Here is a 21,874-nt window from a genome sequence, read left to right as displayed (position 1 = left end):
TCTGAATGTATGAAAACAACGATTTTTAGAGGAGGCAAATGGGGTTCAGTCTCTGACATTTCCAGAAGAAAAGGGATATCAACCAGTGGGCTTGAAAATACCTCTGGCTTGTTAAATGTAGATAATACAGTGGCAGGTGGTTCATTAATTTGAATGTATAAAGCAGCTTCACCTGTTACGTTGTAGAAACAAAATGTCTTTAGCACTAAATTGTTGGTTTGTTACAGGAATTCTCTATCAAGATTATTTCCACCCGTGTGGTCATCAGACTTTGAAAAAACTGAAAACTTCTCAGGGCTTTTTCCTACAAAATGCGTGGAAAATGAAGATCCTACAAACTCAGTTGGTACTCAAAATATTTATGAAGAAAGCTTGCAGAAGTCATCATCTGTAGAATTACTAAAGAAAGAACTTGAAGATCTCCATGTTATAGGATCCTGGCTTGTGACTTCTGATCCTTGCAGTCAGTCACCTGATGAGATTTTGAAGAATGCTGATTCAGAAAACAAGGCTTTTAAGAGTAATGGAATCAATCACCAAAGTGGACTTGCATATCAGAATGTACCCAATTATAACAAAAATCAGTTAAACAGTGGCAATGGGAAGAGCCATACTGATTTTAGCACTTTCTCATCTCATACTAGAATAAAAGATAGCATGAATACTGCTAAAGAACTCCAGAAAGCTGACAATGCAAGAGGCATGCTTGGGAAAAATGATACAGAAGGATCAAACAAATATTTCACTCAATTGTCTAATTCTCCCGCTGATGGAATATGGGATCCAGTGATCCAGCCAAATTTAAGATATACAGATGGTACAGCTGCTTATGACTCTCAACAGTTTAGTTGCTCATCTCCATACCTTCTCAGTCCACTTAATAAAGAGACTAGCTTTCCAGAAGGAAGGAATGCAAAACCGCAGGCAAACCACCCACAAAATAACCACAGTTGCATCACTACAGAGGGGAACTTTGGCAATACTGAATGTAAGATGTCCTTACAACATCAGAAAGCATCCTGTAATCACTTGCCTCTTAAGCCAGCACTACAGAATATGAATTCATCTTACAATGGATATACATGGCTGGATAGTAAGATACTAAATCCGGTGGCGACATCGTTTTCAACTTATGGGAAGCAAAAGCAAATGAGTTCTCAGTTGTCTTCAAGGTATTCAACTCAGTCTGGTGGATGCTCCACCAGTCAATCTGTAGCCCAGCCTTCTTATTCACAAGTGGCACCAATGTTGAACTCAAGAAAAGATGGGAAACACATCTCTGCTAACATTCCTAACAGCTCAGGGTTTTCAAACTGCAATGAAAATAGGAAGCAACCTAACCCTATTGGACACACCCAGAAGGATTCCTTAGCTACTAGAGAGGGATCCTGTAGTGAAGTATCCACTAATGCTTCCTCCAGGTGGCTGTCACAAAAGCATTCTGTAAGTGAGTCTGCAAAACACTATAGTTTTCATAAAAAGCAAAGCCAGTTCTGTACTGATGAGAGAACTAGGCAGAATGAGAGAAGACATAAAAATAATTGGATTCCACACCCAGGCTATGCAAGCCCAAATCAAATGCAGCCTGATATATTGAGAAGAACAGAAGAACAGAATGGCAGCAATTTGTCTGATTTCATCAATCCTTCTTTCCTACCTCTCTTCCCATTAATGCCTGATTATAAACATATACCTAATTTTCCTCCATTTAATCCTCCCGCATTTTCATCACCAGCTAATGTTGCATTTCCCCCATTGCCTTTTCCATTGTCTGAACTCGCTGACCTCCTTCACTATGATGACCTACCCTATTTGAGTCCTTTCTTTAACGAACTCTTCTGTGGAGATTTGCCTGCGCAATACTTTGCCTTTCCACCACCTCTTAACCACTATAGACCTCCAAAGCATCGCAGTGGAGCTGCAAATGAACTTCATAGTCATCTAGAAGATTGTTACGAACAGTGGAGAGCACTTGAGAGGGAGCGGAAAAAGGTAATGTAGTCTCTAGTAAGGGGAAACCTCGGAGAAGTTAATAGTGACATTAGCTTTTATGTTAATAGCATTACTGGTAACATTGTGGAGAGGTAGGGAAACCAGGACTGGGGACCATATCTCATCTGACAAATCTTTTTCCAAGTTTGGATAGCATAATCTGCATGGCTTCTTCGTTGTCCCCAGCTTCCAGGAGGACTGGGGCAAGACTGAAAATGTCTTCTTACATGGCAAAGAATGATTAAACTGTATATACCGTGTTTCTCCTAAAATAAGACGTGCCTCTAAAATAAGCCATGGCACGATTTTCGAAAAAAAAAAAAAGACATCCCCCAAAAATAAGACGTGTTGGGGTATTGTCTCTCCCAGGTCCCGCTGGGTCTCGCTGAGTCGCTCCGCAGCGCTTTGCCCCACAGCGAGCCCTTCAAGGCGCCGCCACCGCCACCACCGCCGTTGGCCACCAGGTGCTGCTGCGGATGCGACGTCGGCTCCTCCTTCCGCTGGCCGCCGCTCATTGTCCTTTTCGGCCGCGGCCACCTCCCTCCCTCCCCGCCGGGCCGCTGCTGGGTCGGGGCTCGAGCGGGAGCCGGCAATGACAGGCGCACCGCCGCCGCCTCCCTCCCTCCCCGCCGGGCCGCTGCTGGGTCGGGGCTCGAGTGGGAGCCGGCAAAGACAGGCACGCGCTGCTGTCTTTGCCGGCGCCTGTTCGAGCCCCGACCCAGCAGCGGCCTGGCGGGGAGGGAGGGAGGCGGCGGCGGTGCGCCTGTCATTGCCGGCTCCCGCTCGAGCCCCGACCCAGCAGCGGCCCGGCGGGGAGGGAGGGAGGCGGCCGCGGCAGAAAAGGACAATGAGCGGCGGCCAGCGGAAGGAGGAGCTCACGTCGCATCCGCAGCAGCACCTGGTGGCCAACGGCGGTGGTGGCGGTGGCGGTGCCTTGAAGGGCTCGCTGTGGGGCAAAGCGCTGCGGAGCGTTCCGGCTGGGAGGACGTCGGCTGCGGCGAGCCGAGCCTCCCAGGGTAGTAGCTTAAAAAAAAAAGACATCCCCTGAAAATAAGCCATGTTGTGTTTTTTGGGCAGAAAAATAAATATAAGACGTGTCTTATTTTAGGAGAAACACGGTAGTGCCTGTTGTTCACTGCCTGAGTGTTTTTTGTCGGTAGGCATTTGTGGGTTGATGGTAGGAAACTGGGAAGCATTTTTACTTTATTTCTCGCCAGCTACAAATGGGTGGAGAGGATGGGAAAGAGCAATAGAGAGGAACATATTCCATTAATTCTATTGCTTTCTCTTCAGGCAGAGGCAGATCTGGCCAGAAACTTCCCAGGGAAGCGGGTATCCAGCTCAAATAGCACTCCCTTCTCCCGGCTTCCTGACAAGCCTTCCCGAGTGGATCGTCTGATTGTGGACCAGTTCCGAGAGCAGGCGAGAGTAAGCACACTCACCCAAGATCTGGTTGATGCTGAGGATGGCTGGATGCTTGAACCCTGAAGGGCCACTTCACTTATTTCCTTGCTTCCTCTGTTTTCCCTGCCTGCCTGTCAGTAATTTCATAACATAGTTTTATGTTTCTCATGCTGCAATGAGGAATGTCGCTTGTATTCATGGATGAATTGCTTTTAACTGCTTCTCCTCCAAAATATTTTCTACTAAATTTAGATTAGCTGTGTTCTCACATTCAGCATGAAGTGCCTAGCTGCTGTCACGTGATTTTGGCTATCTGATTGTTTTTAAGTATTAAAAAGTCTAATGAAGTATTCTTCTTTTTTAGGTACACACTTTACTTGGGAAAATGGAACGCCTTTGTGGTAATCCTGTCCATGGTAATATATCTGCCACTTTAAGATGTCATTTGGAAGCTATCTGTGCTACACGAGCAAGACGCAAGGATGAGATTGTTAATGCTGCTAATCATCAGAGGCAAGGGATACCTCGTTACAACAATGAAAAAGGCAAGTAATTTCTATGTGGTACCTGCAAAACGGACTTTTGTATTAATGTTACCATTCAGAGAGAGAAATCTTAATATGGGTTTTGGTTAAATCTGCACTCTGAAGTGAAAAGCCTACTCTATTTTATATAATGATCACGTTGTTAAAGCAGGCATTAGGGGGCAGAGTCATAATTCACTGGTGGAGCAGCTGTTTTGCATGCAGAAAAGCCCAAGATCAATCCTCAGCATCTCCAGGTGTGACTGAGAATGTCATCTGTCTGATGCACCAGTGGCCTGGCTCTGTATAAGACAGAGGTCGGCAAACCTTTTCAGCAGGGGGCCGGTCCACTGTCCCTCAGACCTTGTGGGGGGCCAAACTGTATTTTGAAAAATAATAATGAACGAATTCCTATGCCCCACAAATAACCCAGGGATGCATTTTAAATAAAAGGACACATTCTACTCATGTAAAAACACACTGATTCCTGGACCATCCACGGGCCAGATTTAGAAGGCGATTGGGCCGATCCTGCCCCCGGGCCTTAGTTTGCCTACCCAAGGTATAAGACTTCTTACGTTCCTGTTATGTTAGAGTAGGCATTTCCCCACCCATCCCACTACCTCCTACAAGAGGCCTCAAAGCCCTGTGCCAGGTGGCTGGATCTAGGATAATTCCTTTTAAGGGTTAGGGGTAGGATCATAGAATTGTAGAGTTGGAAGGGACCCCAAGGGTCATCTAGTCCAACTCCCTGCAAGCAGGAATACATTTTGTTGCAGTTCCTTCTTTTCTAAAATCATTTGTTTCATGTCATAATGTTGCAACATTATGCATCTTCTTGCTTGTTGTGGATGGTTGGTCAAAGAGAAAACATGTAACATCATGATACAAGGAAAATTGCTGAAGTGGCAACTTTCCACTTTGAGAGCTGGATGTTTACTGTCAGGTTTAGTTGCAAAGAGTCTGGATTTATATTTTGTATTTGTAATGCATTTTAGTACAGCACTCATATCTGGAGTTTCATCAGAGACCTCTTCTCAGTCAACAAAAATCCTGAAAAAGGTCCTTCTGGAACTGAGACTCAGATTACCGCATAGCTCTTTGCTTTATGACATGTAAATGCCAATATTGTGATTAGATACATCATATTTATTACCCATAGTTCTTTGCTCTTCTTAACATTAACTGATACCTAGCTTTTCATATTAAAATTCTCAAGATGCATGAGAAAAGTAGGTTGCTCCAGAGAGGCATTTTGTTTTTGTTTACAAGAGATTCTGCGTCAAAACTTGTGTCAGGTGTGTTCAAATAGCAAATAGAAAACGGGTGGCTCACTCTGTTATATAATTGTAAAACTTCAGTGTTATTTTATGTCCAAGCATTAAATATTCAAGTAAGACTCAGTAACTGTGGTCTAAGTCCTGCTGATGCAAGTGTTGATGCTGAATACAAGAGGAAAACAGAGAGGAAACATTCCCAAAAAGAAATATATAATGGAATGGAAATATGTAGAGGATTATTTGATTAAAGAAAATTTCAATATTGATTTGGTGATTTGCCTAAATTGAAAGATGAGCAGGGAAGTATAGAAATATTAGGGATAAGAAGAATTAGAGGGATAAATATAGGAATTTATATAAATAGCGAAGCAGTTTTAGATATAGAATTTGGTAACCAAATTAAAGCAAGATTAGAAGAAAACAAGAAAAAGGAAGTGATGTTTGAGCAGTCAATTTTTACTTATATGTTTACTGTATTGATTGTAATGTGTTGTTTGTGTCTTTTCGGTTTATATTATTTATATTATTGAGTATTATGAAATATTATTTTGTGTCTCCCCCCTCTTTTTTTCTTTTTCCTTTTGTTTCTCTTTTTGTAAATTTTGAATTTCCTTTGAATCTGCGAGAATTGAAATAAAGTCTTTTTTATAAAAAGAGAGAGAGAGAGAGCAACTTCCGGCCCACAGGCCTAATTAAACCTGAAAGGGGGTCTAATTTGGCCTGCAAGTCTGTTTTTCCCGAATCCCCACTCAGGTGCGAGGCAGGTAAAGGCAAGGCTGCAACCCCTTATTGTTCTTTGGCAAGTGGGGCTTGTAATTCACTGCTTTTAAAATTTGATGCCAAATGCAAACCTCACTGAGCTTGGTTCCACTCAGGAGCTTCCAGTTGAAGCCAATCACTGCTTGGATTGGCCAGGATCTTTTTTTTTTTTGCAGCATAGTTTGGATTCCGGTGCCCGGATGAAAAGTTTCCTCAGCCCTGCAGTAGAATCTGGAAATGTTCATTTGTAGTGTTGCTTACAGCACAGTCTCCTGCAGAAACGTGCACTTTAAGTCCTATGCTGTTTGTGCGTCTATTTAATGATGTGATATCAATTTGGAAAGTCCTTAATGCATACTTTTGGCAGCGAAATACTTCACTGCACTCTTGTCAGCTACAAACATTCTTATTTAGACTAGCCTACCCAGATGCATATGAGGGACCCAGGTGGCGCTGTGGTTAAACCACTGAGCCTAGGGCTTGCTGATCAGAAGGTCGGCGGTTCGAATCCCTGTGACGGGGTGAGCTCCCATTGCTTGGTCCCAGCTCCTGCCAACCTAGAAGTTCGAAAGCACATCAAAATGCAAGTAGATAAATAGGAACTGCTACAGCGGGAAAGTAAACGGCGTTTCCATGTGCTGCTCTGGTTTGCCAGAAGCGGCTTTGTCATGCTGGCCACATGACCTGGAAGCTATACGCCGGCTCCCTCGGCCAATAATGCGAGATGAATGCGCAACCCCAGAGTCGGTCACGACTGGACCTAATGGTCAGGGGTCCCTTTACCTTTACCTTTACCCAGATGCATAGGAAGTTGAGGTAATTTTAATCTGTTTTAGCATTTTAACTTTCATATGTTTAAAGTACTGTTGCAATTGTTTCTTGATTTTCTTGTTTTATCTTTTTGTAAAGCACTTTGAGGTTTGTTTGTTTTTTTACCATCTAGCAATATAAATTTTATGAAATAAAAATAAATAAAATATTCACATCCGAAGGCTGGTTCTTTGAAAACATTAGCAGACTTTATATTACAGTATTGGGGAGAAAAATCCCCCCTCTTGAAATTGTAAATGATGCTATGCTGGTTTTGTTACAGATGTCCTTGCTCTGGCGGTTGCCATTAAAGATTTGGCTTTCTTCACACGAAAAACGCGTACAGCTTTATGGTGTGCTCTTCAGATGACCCTGTCAAAAACCTCAATGAACACGCCAGCAAAAAAAGAGGAAGTGGAAAGGGCTTTGCAAGAGCTCTGTCCTGTCATTGGCAGCTTGCAAGTGAAGGCCATCGTGGAGCATGAAGACAAAGAAAACCACGAACTGCCTCAACAGGTCATACAGTGAACGCATCCAAGCAGATATTGCAGCGGTGTAGAAAATGCGCCAGGCTGCCAGCAAGTCTAGTGGATCTGTGCTGCGTTTCCACTGCTGAGATTCAAGCCTAGATAACATGCATTTCTGTAGTAGTATTGCAGCAGTCTTAATATTGGTGGTATATGTCTAGGGCGTAAAATAGAAAGGGTCAACTTAAGTGGAGACAAGCAATAGTAGTTCATATTCTAGGCCACCAATCCAAAGCTGTAACTCCAAGCCATTAACTAGGAAACTAGCGAGTGGCGAAGCTAATTGTGATACCAATCTAACACCTAGTGCCACTTCATTCCTTGGTTTTGCGATGCTAATATTTTAAGTGCCAACGTCGTTACCGAATACTGTTTGTTTCATACTGACAATTAACAATGCACATTTATTGTATTGTCAGGAGCTGAGGAAGAAATTGTCAATGGTCTGGCTCACAGTAGTTGCATTAAATCAGCAGCTCGTGTTAGTTGCGTTAAATCTGGAAGGAGTGTTGGAAGGTGTCTTAGCAACACAGGTGTCAAGCTGCACGAATCAAAACTTCAGCTTCCATAAGTGTGGTAAAACAACAGAATCTGTTGATTTTGAAAGAAAATCAAAAGGAGTTATAAATGTGTAGCATTAAGTATTGCATTATAGTGAGCATTAGCCAGTGAGATTAAATTGTTTAGATTTAGAAATGGAATATATCGATGACTTAGTGGCTTAAAACTACTATTTAACTTGTTATGCACTTAATGAGCATATGGCTATTAATGATTTGAGTATTTATTTTAATGGTTAATATATTATTTTTATTTTATTTTAATATATGTTTTGATCTATTGCAAGACCTAATAATCAGGCTTACGTTTGCTCAGGGTCTGTATGTGTGTGTGTGTATATATAACCTGGAAATATACACAGTATATAATGTTTGTAGAGATGGGATGTTTGTAGGAATAGCTATATAAAACCAATCTGTACTAGGTTACCAAAGCTGGCTGATTTATTTTTAGCATGAGGAAGTTTTGTATGTTTAATCACCATCATTATTAGGCTTCATACTGTGTCTTGGACAATCAGATATATTATATGGCCATTGTGAATGTATAAAGCAAGAACTGGAACAGATGGGGCACCAGTCCAAAAGTTTCCCTGGTACATATTGATTTTGCTCACTGCAAGCACAGGCTTTCCCCTCCACTGTAATGTTGGGGACAGCTTCATACAAATAATGGGATAAGGGGTGCACACACGTAAATTGGTCCCTGACATTTCAGCGGGCGAGAGGAGCCCCTAGTTCATATAGGAAGTGGTGTGTATGTTGCTGAGCTTCAGTGTGTGACAGGAACCTCTGGATTGGGGCGTTAATGTTTGGGTTCTTGTCACTTAGGAGTATTAATGTTTCAACAATCTTGTAAAATGTGAGAATACCTCTATGTACTGATAAACAAGTAATATGCGTGTGTTTTAAATGTCCGTGGCAAATTCTGGAGAACAGCTGTCTCAGTTCAAAGAATCCTTTGGGAAATGTGAGGGATCCTGGTAGAAGAAACCTAGTTTGAATGCTTGGAACAGATTTTACTTGCTTACTAAGTTGTTAAGTTGGATACTGCTCCCGGAAGCGTAATTAATGGATTGGTCATAAATGTACTTAATCTCTCTCCCCACACCCCAGGTCCAGCTTTGAGCCCTATTGTGTACAGGTAATGAAGAAGTTCTACCTCTGTCATGTCTAGGTCAAACTCTGCCCCCTCCCAGCCACTTCCTGATTAGCTGAGAAGGGAGCAGGGACAGGCGGCACTAGGCAGCCACCTATAGCTGTGGTGACAATGGGTAGCACGACCTTCACCCAGTCTCCCTCCCACTAAATGCTGGCACAAAAGGAGCAGTAATGCAGATAGGAGCCTGGCTTTGTGAACGTTAAGAGTAAATGTAATAACGAGTAAAAGGACTGTAAGATGTGTGCAGCAGGAACGCGCAGAAACCTCATGTTCTCCCTCTTCACTTTAAAAAACAAAGGAATCATCGAAAGGCATAATAATCAAGAGTGCCATTTTCTTAGTTTGGTATTTTCAGCCTTTGTATTCCTTCGAAGGTTAATGCTGAGAAATTATGCTTTGTGCATTTTGCACTAAATGTCATGAGGCCATATATGCTTTGTGGATTAGAATTAGTTTACAGCGTGAGGAGTTGATCATATTTAACTCTTGCCAATCTTACTGTGTTTCGAAAAAGTGGTTTGGTAGTCTTCACTTTTTTCTGTTTACAAAATCATGGTACTTCTCGAGGTCTGCTTTGTAGTAATGGGTGTATTAGACACTCTTGAGTTATTAATTTGTGAAAACTGTTTAAAACTGTGGTTATAATTGGTGGTTATAAGTAATGTGCCTTTCAAAGTCTTAAAAGATAAAATATAACTGTGTAGTCACTTTTTGTTGCAACCAAGCAATATATTTAAAGGGATTATAATAAGCTGCATTTGATAGCTGTAGTTTACAGTATGAATGTTTCATAATCAGTTTCCAGCATTGGTTTCCCTAGCTTTCGAATATATGTAATGTGTCTGTTTTAGTTATATTGCCTATGAAGGCATCCATTCTCATTTAATTTTCTTTTGTGCTGGGTTTTTGTTAAAGCAGAAAACGCCTATAACATATCCTCACCAAAAGATAAAATTAAATTTAATGCATGTGAACTGAAATTCAGTTTTCTGCTTTGGAACTGCATTGATTTGGAACTTGCATTGATTTGTGCAGGATGTTTTTCGAACAGTATTAGGTTCACCTGGCTGATGGTCACATGATACTAATGCCACTTAGGCCATGCACTTACATGTGTTGTAGAATCAATACATGGCTCTTCACATGGAGATGCAGAACAGCTGCATTGCTTTTAATCCTGAACTTCGCCTGTATACATTAAGCTGGAAAATAAGGCATGCTCAGAACCAATGCAGTTCTTTCCTCCTCTGACTCATGTCAATATTTGCCAATGCTCCAAATAAAGCACACTGTGATGTCCCAGCAAACAGCTCCTGCTGAACTTGCCCTGTGATAACTCTGATATCAGGTGTGTTAAATTATTATGCAGCTTAGATGTGCAAAATTTAGAGGTTCCTAATCTAAAATACGTTTAAGAGATTTGTCTGAGTGTGTGTGTGTGTGTGTGTGTGTGTGTTGGTGTTGCAAACTTTTTGAGAAGATGAGTTTTGTTGTTTTCTTATGCTGGGATGTTGGAAACTGAGAAGAGTAGCAAAGACTGGAGGAACTTTACAGTAATCAGATGACCATAAAGCTAAATGTGGACTGAGTCTAGTTTGGTTTATTATTAGGCATTTTGTTTATGTAGGGCAGGGGTCCCCAGACTTACCGGCGTTTGGGCCGGTTCCCACCACGCCGATCGCGCGGCGGGCCGGAGGACGGGGGAGCGCGCGCCTGTGCGGGCCGGTGAGCGGGGGATTTTCGGCACTTTTTTCCCGACCCGGAAGAGCGCTGCCGCGCTGTGCGCCGTAAGAGCAGGCGACGGGCGGCGGGGGTCGTCGCGGGCCGGATTGGCAGGCCAATTGGGCCGCATCCGCCCCCCGGGCCGTAGTCTGGGGACCCCTGATGTAGGGCCTGTTTATTTGTAGACAAAATGCTACTAGAATGTTGCAACATTTAGCCTTAAGATGAGATACAAAGTGAGTAGTACATGAATAGCTTGGCTCCAGAGGAGTCCTTCTGCAAGCTGAAATTGGGCAGCGGGGAGGTGATTTCCTTCCATCCCCTCTGCTCCCACCCTAGCTGCTCCAAAGGATTGCTCAGCTCTCCAGATCCCTTATAGCAGGGAAGTGTTTAATTCTGTAAGCAGAAGACCGCCAACCAATATCTGGATCCATTTCCACTTTTTAAAAAAGCCACCCTGATCTTCTGTTACCTAAAGCTACAGAATTCACCAGGCAAAGGTTGCTTTGCATGTGCCCAGAAGCACTTGTGCTTTTCATTCCTCATCTTTGGAGCGATACTCTCTCTCAACGCCTTGTTGTGAACAAGTTTTAAAATTCAGAGTCTCCCAACAGTGGTGTGGCATGAGGGCTGCTGCTTTGAACAACGCTCTATCGAGCATATGGAATTCTTTGCATTTTTCTCTGGACTTTGGCTATAATAATATCTACAGTGAATGGACAAAACATGTGGCCTAATTAGATAACATTATTTTGGTTTTAATGGTTCTCATTGATCATTGTTTTAGTAACCTATTTTTATGTTTGATAGTGTTTGGTTTTCCTTTAATGTTTTGCACCAATAAATGCTAGAAACAGGATTATCTGTAGAAAAACACACACATTTAGAATGAGGAAAACAGACTGCTTTCATTTAAACCTAAATATTCTACTGTAGACACCTAGTCAGCCTACAAGTTTACAAGTTTTTGAGAATTCAGCATCCTCTCTCTCTCTCTCTCTCTCTCTCTCTCTCTCTCTGTGTGTGTGTGTGTGTGTGTGTGTGTCTGTGTTTTTACTTGCCTGTCTGGAAACCCAGCTTGAAATTGTACCCTGCATGGTTTTATGGGTCTTAATCACCAGCACACTTAAACTTTTGGTAAACATTTATATAAAATTATGAAAATCAATAGCTGTACTTGTAAATGCTTTTACAACAGAATTTCGTAGCGTCTTGTAAGTAATTTTAAAAGTCGATTATTTTTTTTGTTCTAGGTTTCATTTTTTAAAAGAAAAATGTGGGTGTTCTTTGTTAAACTTATTAGCAATACTCATTTTGAGTGGGGGGAAAGTGTTAAGTTACTTATTCAGCTTATGGACAGGTTTAGCTGGTTTGTGAGAAACGTTGAAAAACTGCAACAATTAGTAATATATCTTGCCTGCTTTGCCAAATGAACTATAAATTATTGTACTTGTTGGCAAAATCGATAAGAAAAAGAGATGACTGTCAGCAGGAGGTCAGCTCAAAACAAGTGAGTACATAATGTCTGTGGTGTGCAGAAACATGAGCCTTTTCTTTCAAATGAGGCCATTTCCACTTCATTTGGGAAGAGAAGCTTAAATTAGTTTTTTTAATAGATAATGTGAAGACATACTATGCTGTTTAATGCCTTGTGCATCTTCAGCTAATCTTGTTGAATGGTAAAAACGTGTACACTTTGGTTACAATTTGGTGACATAATTGAAAAAACTATTGTGATTTGATCGATTGGCTAGTTTGAACTGAAACATGTTGACGGAGAGGTCAGTTGCTATAAGATACTTTACCAGTTCAAGTGCTGATTCATTGTATCTGGAAACAATTGTGGGTCTGAAACCTTCAAAAATCTCACTTCTACCTCTCCTGTAACTTTCTGGATGATGATGATGGCGATGATGATGATGTTGGTGGTGCTTGTTCTACACTGAACTGTGGTATTGCTTTAAGTGAAATGGGATCCCATGCAGCTATGGCTAAATCATCACTTGTGTGAAGTCACTTAACATGTGCACTTGTCCATTATATTAAGAAAATGGCATGCTTGTAGAAAGGCACAAAAAGTTGTGATGTCTTGAAAAAGGTTTGTTAAAGAGTTTTGGTGAATCCTATAAAAATCATGGTGAGTGACCTGTTCTAGCATTGTTTTTATATATAATGTTAACTTGGTATGAGCTTGATTGCTTCAAGTATTCAGTTCTATCTATGTTTCATTATCTGCTGCTGGTTCCCATATAAGATATACTATTTTCTTCTTTTTTTTGTAATTTTCACTCAGTGCTTATTATGTGTGCTGGCTAACACTTAAACAATTAAAGTATTTAATATTTAAATGACTCTGCTTGTGTGATTTAAGAAATCAGTGAAGAGAAATTACCCATTAGGAAGAAATGAGGGAAATCAAAGTGGGAAGAAGCCCTTAATATCCTACATATGTGTGCTTGATAGCAAGCCATACTATTCAGTGAGATAAGTTTAATGTTAAGTGTCTTGGACTGCTTTTGTCAGCAGAAGAGGGAGGGAAGAGAATTTTGAGCATTCCCACTCTTCCATGTATCACCTCTAAATCTGCCAGTCTTCTGGAAAAGATTAAGGGGGCTTTGAGGACTGCAAAGAGGAGAAATTACTAAAAGTTGCTTCCTAACCCATTTTGCCAATTGAAGCCGAGTAACAGCGTTGGAGAGAACAGAGTCTGCTTAGTAATTTTAAACCTAGATTAAGTCATTAACTTAATCCAGACAACTTTATCTAAGGAGTCCCTTCCAGTTGTGATGGAACCTTAATTCTCAATAGAGGTTTACCCAAATTAAGAGAATCTACAACCTGTTCTATTTCCCACTACTTATAATATTCAACATGGACTTTTGATCCAGTGGGAGGCATCCAATCTTCAATAAGGAGACAATATTTTGCTTATCCCTTCTCCCCATCTCACAGTGCCCCCTAAAAAACTTTTTGAGGGATTCTTGACCCCCACCTCTATCTGAGGGGGGAAATCAGTGGATGTGTCGTGTCCATCTGATCCCCCCATCACAGCCTGAAAATTGTTTAATATTTCCCGATCTTGTTTTGTGAATAGTTTAAACTGCTGCTCTTCCATAACAACGTTTACAAGAGAATTTTACCCCACAGGGTGCAATGATGGCTACCAACTTGGATGGCATTAGAAGAGGATTGGACAAATTCATGGAAGGCGAGGCTACCAATGGCTGCTAGTCATTGATGCTTTTGCTGAGGTTTCTGCATTGCAGGGGGTTGGACTAGAGGACCCTTGGGGGTCCCTTCCAACTCTATGACTCTGTGAATCTATAATGGCTATGTTTTAGATACTTGTGTCAGAGACAATATTCTTCTAATTACCCATTCCTGGGATTCATAAGTGCATCCCAGCAGGGCTAAGTGAGACCTGCAAAAATAATCTTGCATTATACAGTTTGGGAGGGTGTCCACAATGCTTCATGTGGGGTTTTATGGATCTCAGGCTGAGACCCTACCTACCCGTGGACTGTCTTGCCAGAGTGGTGCATGCTCTGGTTATCTCTCGCTTGGACTACTGCAACACACTCCACGTGGGGCTACCTTTCAAGGTGACCTGGAAAATACAACTAATCCAGAATGTGGCAGCTAGACTGGTGACTGGGAACAGCCGCCAGGACTGTATAACACCGGTCCTAAAAGATACTCAGTGGCTCCCAGGACATTTCTGAGCACAATTCATAGTGTTGGTGCTGACCTTTAAAGCCCTAAATGGCCTTGGCCCAGTGTAGCTGAAGGAGTGTCTCCACCCCCATCGTTCAGCCCAGACACAGGTCCAGCTCCAAGGGCCTTCTGGCAGTTCCCTCCCTGCAAGAAGCAACATTACAGGGAACCAGGCAGAGAGCCTTCTCAGTAGTGGCACCTGCCCTGTGGAACGCCCTCCCCACAGATGTCAAAGAAATAAACGACCATCTGACTTTTTAGAAGACATCTGAAGGCAGCCCTGTTTAGGGAGGTTTTTAATATTTGATGAATTACTGTATTTTAATCTTTTGTTGGAAGCTGCCCAGAGTGGCTGGGGGAACCCAGCCAGATGGGCGGGGTATAAATAAATTATTATTATTATTATTATTATTATTATTATTATTATTATTATCATTATCATCGTCATCATCATCATCATCATCATCATCATCATCTCTGTGGCTTCTGATATGACTTGCTTACCTGCCTTTAGAGGCAGCACATGTTCCTATGCCCACTCAGTGGAATAAAGCAGAACTTTGTGTTGCCAGCTTTTGGAAACATGACCTCTGTGTTCTATACCGTTGGAGGCAGCAAGTCTGGAAGGCAGCAGCATTTAAATGTTTGGCTTCCAGCTATGCATTCATCCTGGACTTAAGCAGCAGAAACCTGGCATATTGCCTTGGCCTTTGTGAAGTCATTGCAGGTGTTTGACAAGGCTAGTCCTTTATAGCAGGAAGATTTGCATATCAGACCCATAATTATTAATCAATCAATTAATTAATTTTGTACACTGCCCTTTATGCCAGTGCAATTCACAGCAGAAACATACAGAATGAGCATACAAAATACAGCAAAAAACAATCCCCTTCCCACAAGCCTTTTGTTGGATGAGAGATTGGTTTTTGTTAGAAAACGCTGATGTATTAGACTTGGAAGGTCATGATAATGTATTTGGATGGCATGCATATGTATGTTATGATAAAGTCAAGGTCCATAAAGGTTTTAAAAGTCATATTATTAGAAAAATCCTTGTATAATGTATGGATTAGATATAAAGATTTGCTTGAACCGAGAACACCCAGACGGATTTCACATTTAGAGGCTAAGATGCAGAAAAGACTGAATATGGAAATCAAGTGGTTAAAATACAAAGATATTTTGGTGGAGGAAGGAGATCATATCAAATTAAAATCTTTTGAAATGTTGAAGAACAATGTAAATGATTGGTTACAATATTATCAAATTAATGGTGTATAAAATGGATAAAAAAGTTGGTTTTCAAATGAAAAAGTCTAAATTGGAGACGGAATTGTTAGAAACAAAAACAAAAAATCTCTCAAAAATGTATAATTTATTGTTGGAATGGCATACGAAAGTTGAACAAACGAAATCAGTAATGATCAAATGGGCAAATGATGTGGGACACAATATTATGGTGGAGGACTGGGAAAGGTTGTGGAAGAAAAGCATTAAATTTACCGCGTGAAATACTCTAAGAGAAAATATGATGAAAATGATGTATAGATGGTATCTAAGATTTATCATAAACATGATAATAAATGTTGGAAATGTAAAAAAACAAGAAGGAACCTTTTACCGTATGTGGTGGACTTGCCCCCAAGTAAGAGACTTCTGGGAAAAGATTTATAATGAATTGAAAAAAGTGTTGAAAAACACTTTTGTTAAGAAACCAGAAGCCTTCTTACTTGGGATAGTTAGAGAGGAAATACCCAAGAAAGATGTTACCTTTTTTCTGTATGCCACAACAGCAGCAAGAATAATATTAGCCAAGAATTGGAAGAATGAAGAATTTCCAATGATAGATGCATGGCAGAAGAAGATGATAGAATTTATGGAGCTGGCAGAGCTAACCGGGAGACTCCGAGACCAGAGGGAAGAAGCGGTGCAAGAAGATTGGAAAAAATTTAAAGTATATTTAAGAAATAAGCATATTATTGGAAAAAATTAAGAGAAGTTTAGGAGGTACAGGGAGGTTGTAGAAACAAAAAAAAATGTTTAGATATATATTGATATTGAGATGTAGTTATAAATAAATAGTAAGTGTGAGATGCTGTGTTACGATATAAGATTTAAAAAAATAGTTATATGGTGTACAAGGTATAAGAATAAGATTTAGAAATTACTAAAGAGGATTTACAATGTAATGCAGTTGGAAGGGACATGAGGAAGTCACCGATATTAGAATAGATATAAGTTGAAGTTTTGGAGTTTTTGTTTTTGTTTGTTTCTTGTATCTTTTGTATTTGGTATTTTTGTATTTTGTAAATTTGTCTTTGTTTGTTACAAAATAATAAATATATTTGAGAAAGAAAAAAACAACCCTCTTCCTACAAACACATTTTTAAATCCGTAGAATGTTCATCAGCCAAATGCCTGGTCAAAGAGAACTGTTTTCTCCTGGCGCCTAAAGATATGTAATGAAGGCGCCAGGCAAGCCTCCACAGGGAGAGCATTCCACAAATGGGGAGCCACTGCAGAAAAGGCCTGCCATCATGTTTCTCACGGAGGGGGGCACACAAAGAAGGGCCTCAGTTTATGATTGCAGGGTCCAGGTCAGTCCATATGGGGAGAAGTGGTCCTTGAAGTATTGTGGTCCTGAAAACTAGCATTTTGAATTGGTCCCAGAAACTAATTGACAGACAGTGCAGTTGGACCAGGATCAATGTAATATGCTCAAGCCGTCTTGCCGGCTGCTGAATTTTGCACTAGCTGGAGTTTCCAAACCAGTCCTACATATAACACGTTGCAGTAATCTAATATGGAGGTTACCAGCGCATAGACAAAAGAATTCATCTCCTCGCCTGCTGCTCCAGTTGGCGCTGGAAGCCTCTGGGGGTAAACATGCTGTACAATGAGGGATGGGGGAAGGCAAACACTGAAAGACAATCTAATGTGCTCTCTTCCAGTCTTCTTTTCCGTAGAGGTGGTAAAAGCTGGTTGCATCTTCTCTGCCCAAATGTTACTCCTTGTGCCATCTGTGTGGCATGTAACGGGGCAATTCTGCTGACCTTGACAGGTTCAGAGGCATTGTACAGTGGTACCTCTGGATGCGAACGGGATCCGTTCTGGAGCCCCGTACGCACCCAGAGCAGTACTCAACCTGAAGCGCCGAATCTCTGTGCGATTCGGCGCATGGACGAATTGCCAAACCCGGAAGTAACCCCGTTCCGTTACTTCCGGGTTCAGCACGTACGTAACCCGTGTTGTATGCAATCCACAGCATTCGTATCTAGAGGTATGACTGTACTTCTGGAACTGCCGACATGAAACTGAAAGTTGGAAGATGCAGGAGGCATGAAAAGAAGTACATCCCTGTGCACTGGCAGACGAAGGTGGGGGCGCGGGGAGCGGTCCGCCCCAGGTGCCATGCTTAGGGTGTGTGTGATAAAATTCCCCCGGGCGGCTCGGAGTGGCGGCGCTCACACCCTTGGCAGGCAGGTTTGGGTGATCGTTGTATCGAAAATCCGCCTGGTGATTGGCGTGCAGCGCTGCCCAGTGGGCAGCATCCGCACCCCCCGGCAGGCTGCAGTCGCTTCCCTGGTGTGCCGATCCTCTTGGGGGTGCCAGAGCCACCCGCCATTCATGCAAATACGCCCAGCGTGCGGCCACTGGCTGCCGGGGATGCACCCCCCCAAGCGAGCGGTGTTTGCCCCGCCTCTGTGGGTGGATCACCCCGTCCCCGGGTGTGCATCATACTTGCTGCTCCGGGTGCCCCAGCAGCTTCCTCCACCACGGATCCCGTGGGCAAGGGCTTTTCTCCTTCATGCCCTTCTGCGAACACCCCAGAAACTTCTATCTGGCAGCAAACTGTTGGAAACAAGAAACACAGAGAGACGAACCTTTCTCTGGTCCAGCAGAGACTAACCCTAATCCAGTAACAGAGTGTGTCCCAGTATCTTCTAAGAGCCTGGACCACTGGCACTTTGAGCAATAACACAAGACCACAGGCTGTGTTGTTCCTGGATTTCCTTCCCTTTGTTTCAGCAAGTGATTTTTGAAAACGTGGAAGCTGTATGCTTAAGCTACTGTGTTTCATTAGTATAATAATGCAGCTCAGTTGTTTGACATATCTCTTTCTCCCTTGCAATAGAGAAGAGTGTCAGACAGCCTAGCCGGAAAGCGAAGGTCAAAGTACATATCCAAAAACAAAACGACTTTCTTCCACTAAAGCTTTTGGGCTCCCTATATATGCGTGTGAAGCAAACAGGTGGTTGCTCCAGTGATTGACAGTATGGAAGAAGAAGCATGTTTCTGATGGAGTCTAGAGCTTTTAACTTGCTCTGTTCTCCCTACCGTTAGGGTTGCCAGACTCAATAGAGGACAGGACTTCTGTGCTTTTAATTGCCCTGTTCTCTTTTCAGTCTGGAAACTTTAAAGAGAAACCAGCAGACCCTTTGTTTGATTTCCAAGCAAAGGGTCTGCTGGTTTCTCCTTAAGGTTTCCAGACTCAAAAGAGAGCAGGGCAATTAAAGGCACAGAAGTCCTGCCCTCTATTGAGTCTGGCAACCCTACCTGCCATTCATGTAATGGAAGTGGTTCTGTGCTGAAAAATCCCATAAGAGAACAGCAAAACAATAGCTCTATTAGAACCAAGAGAAGCATCACAAAGTAGCATTCAAGTTCCCCCCACCAGGGAGGCCAGCTGGATTCCTAGGCCTTCGCAGCCACAGCGTGCAACACATAGCTGCCAAGTTTTCCCCTTTCTCGTGAGGAAGCCTATTCAGCATAAGGGAAAATCCCTTTAAAAAAGGGATAACTTGGCAGCTATGGTGCAACAGCTATGACATAAAACATCAGATTATATTTGCACAAGCATTTCCCCCTCATTAGTTCCGCTTTTTGCTGAATGCTTACCTTTTGTTGGGCTTTGGGGAGCATCATGATGTCATGGATGAAAGACAAAGAGTTCTAGGAAGGAAGCAGGCAGAGACAGTATTAGGGTCTGCTTCAGGTGGACACCCCCCTACTCCCAGGGCCAACTTTACATATCATTTATTCATTTTAGTATCTTAAAAACTGTAAGCTGCCTTGGCAGAAAGGCAGTATATCAAGGCAATGAATGAATGAATGAATGAATACTTGTGGTCTTTGCTAGTAAAAGGGGGAGGGGTTTTTCTGAAAGATAAGGCTCCTCCGTGTACATTTCTCCCTGCACACTAAATAAGTACCGTCTGCACTCTTATTGCCCATTGGATTGCCAGCATGTTGGCCACAATGAGAGGGATGTTTATCCACAGAAACCCTGCCCCCTCATGCTGGAAATCCTTTGATATCCTTACTGTGCTTTAAGGGTTTTATTTTATTTTATTTTAGTCAACGTGGTCAGACATGTAATTATTTCATTTTTATCCATCCTTCCTTCAGAGAGGTCAGATCAGAACACCTCCCCCCCCCAAGGCCCGGTTGTCTTCATTTAGATAGAATACACTCAACATGCTATGCTCCAGATCAGGCACCCCCCAACTTGGCCCTCCAGATGTTTTGGGACTACAACTCCCATCATCCCTGGCTAACAGGACCCAGTGGTCAGGGATGATGGGAATTGTAGCCCCAAAACATCTGGAGGGCTGAGTTTGGGGGTGCCTGCCCCAGATGTTGCTGGAACACCAGCTGCCGTGATTTTGCTTCTAAAATCTTTCTATGTGTTTAACCTTTCCACGTCCGTTTATTCAAAAGTAAAAGGGCTTCATGATGAACAGACAGGAATCCTAGCTCAGGGTGTCATCAGGGTTTCAGGAAAGGAGAGCACCCAGGAAGGCTGCAGAGTGCAGACTGCCAGGGGTATGATTTATAGAATGAAAGACCGTCATGAACACCCCCTGGCCACCCCTCAGATGTAAAGCACAGCAAAAATCTGCAGCCCTCGTGAAAATTTCACAGAAGTTTCATTTCTAAATATTTCTTGAATGCAATTTCTCTTCTAATTAAGGGAAGGAGAAGGGAAGGAGAGATCGAGGGTGAAATATTTGGCACACCTCTAGTTTTATTGGGACATGATAAATGATGGATTGTTGCTGGAAGCTCTGAGCCGTAATTCGGCCACTAAGTAATGCTTTGCACCATAAGGGATCCCAGGTTTGATTCACCCAATGGCAACCCTTGGGGAACTGTAGAAATGGCTGGAGGTGGAGGACGAGGGGACGACATTTCCACAGGTCCCCTTCTGAAGGGCCATACATACCAACCTTGGTTTACCAGACTAGTCCTCATGGTCTGAAGTGACTGGCTGGGGAATGTTTACCAGCAATACTAGAAGGCAGAGGGCCTTCTCGGTGGTGATGCCCACCCTGTGGAATGCCCTCCCGTCAGAGTCATTATATACGTAACATTTAGGAAACATCTGAAGGCAGCCCTGTACAGTGGTGCCTCGCTAGACGAATTTAATTAGTTCCACGGGTCTTTTCTTATAACGAAAAATTCGTCTAGCAAATCCCATAGGAATGCATTGATTTTTTGGGGGATTTTTTTTTTGCCCATAGGAACGCATTAATTGAATTTCAATGCATTCCTATGGGAAACCGCGATTCACTAGACAAATTTTTCATAAAACGAATTCGTCTAGCGAGGCAACCTCCGCTAGAAAAAACCTTTCGTTAAGCGGAAATTTCGTTAAGCAGGGCATTCGTTAAGTGAGGCACCACTGTATAGGGAAGCTTTTTAAGGTTTAATGTTTTACTGTGTTGTTATATATGTTGGACACTGCCCCAAGTGGCTGGGGCAACCCAGCCAGATGGGCGGGGTACAAATAAATTATAATTATTATAATTATTATAATTATTATTATTATTATTATTATTATTATTATATTTCCTGCTAAATTGCAGGGCAGAGGCTTGAAGGTCTGACCCTGGGACTGAGTAATTTTGGGAGTAGTCCTGTTCATCACCTGTCTCTAAAATGTTACGGCATATATGGTAGGAGGCCAAAAATAAGGTTCAGTCAATAATATTTTTAATTTAAATCCAGGAGCAGAAATGCCACTTGGAATGACATCCCCCAGCCTCCCCTCTTTCTTTCTCTTCTGAAGTTGACATAGGCAAGAAGCCTAATAAACTTTTGCCAACAGCTTGCAACACTCCCTCATCATATCCCAGTTTGACACCTGTCACTTGGCTCTGGGGAAAGCACTTGAGAAACGGCACTAGGCCCAGCCCCGTGGAGAGGGTATATCTGCACAAAAGCTCTTTGGAGATGGGCTTTTTGGTCTGGCCCCGGTGGGTTTCCTAAAACGATGCCCTTTCGTCTCTCCACCGCATGAAATTTAATCTCCCTGGTAAATGACACCCGAGGCTATTTTGGAAATGGGAGGCAGGGCGGGGAGAGGAACAGGAACGTCAGCCATCTAACTTGACTGGAGGAGGGCAGTCCAAGGGAG

General features: G+C 42.4%; 1 protein-coding gene across 8 annotated transcripts in view; it reads left to right on the top strand.

Annotated features, from left to right (window-relative positions):
- Positions 1–16,156, top strand: part of LOC118092184 (meiosis-specific coiled-coil domain-containing protein MEIOC-like) — a 28,222-nt gene extending 12,066 nt beyond the window's left edge. For all 8 annotated transcript variants that reach the window (XM_060280984.1, XM_060280985.1, XM_060280991.1 and 5 more), the window contains 4 exons: positions 228–1,992; positions 3,286–3,420; positions 3,761–3,941; positions 7,053–16,156. In XM_060280984.1, coding sequence (XP_060136967.1) covers positions 228–1,992; positions 3,286–3,420; positions 3,761–3,941; positions 7,053–7,297 — 2,326 coding nt within the window. In that variant the 3' untranslated portion in view covers positions 7,298–16,156. The remainder of the gene's footprint in view (positions 1–227; positions 1,993–3,285; positions 3,421–3,760; positions 3,942–7,052) is intronic.
- Positions 16,157–21,874: the final 5,718 nt, after the last annotated feature.

Source organism: Zootoca vivipara, chromosome 12, assembly GCF_963506605.1.
Source record: "Zootoca vivipara chromosome 12, rZooViv1.1, whole genome shotgun sequence".
NCBI classification, from domain to species: Eukaryota; Metazoa; Chordata; class Lepidosauria; order Squamata; family Lacertidae; genus Zootoca; species Zootoca vivipara.
Note: the sequence above shows the minus strand (reverse complement) of the source record. Positions and strands in the feature narration are given on the sequence as shown.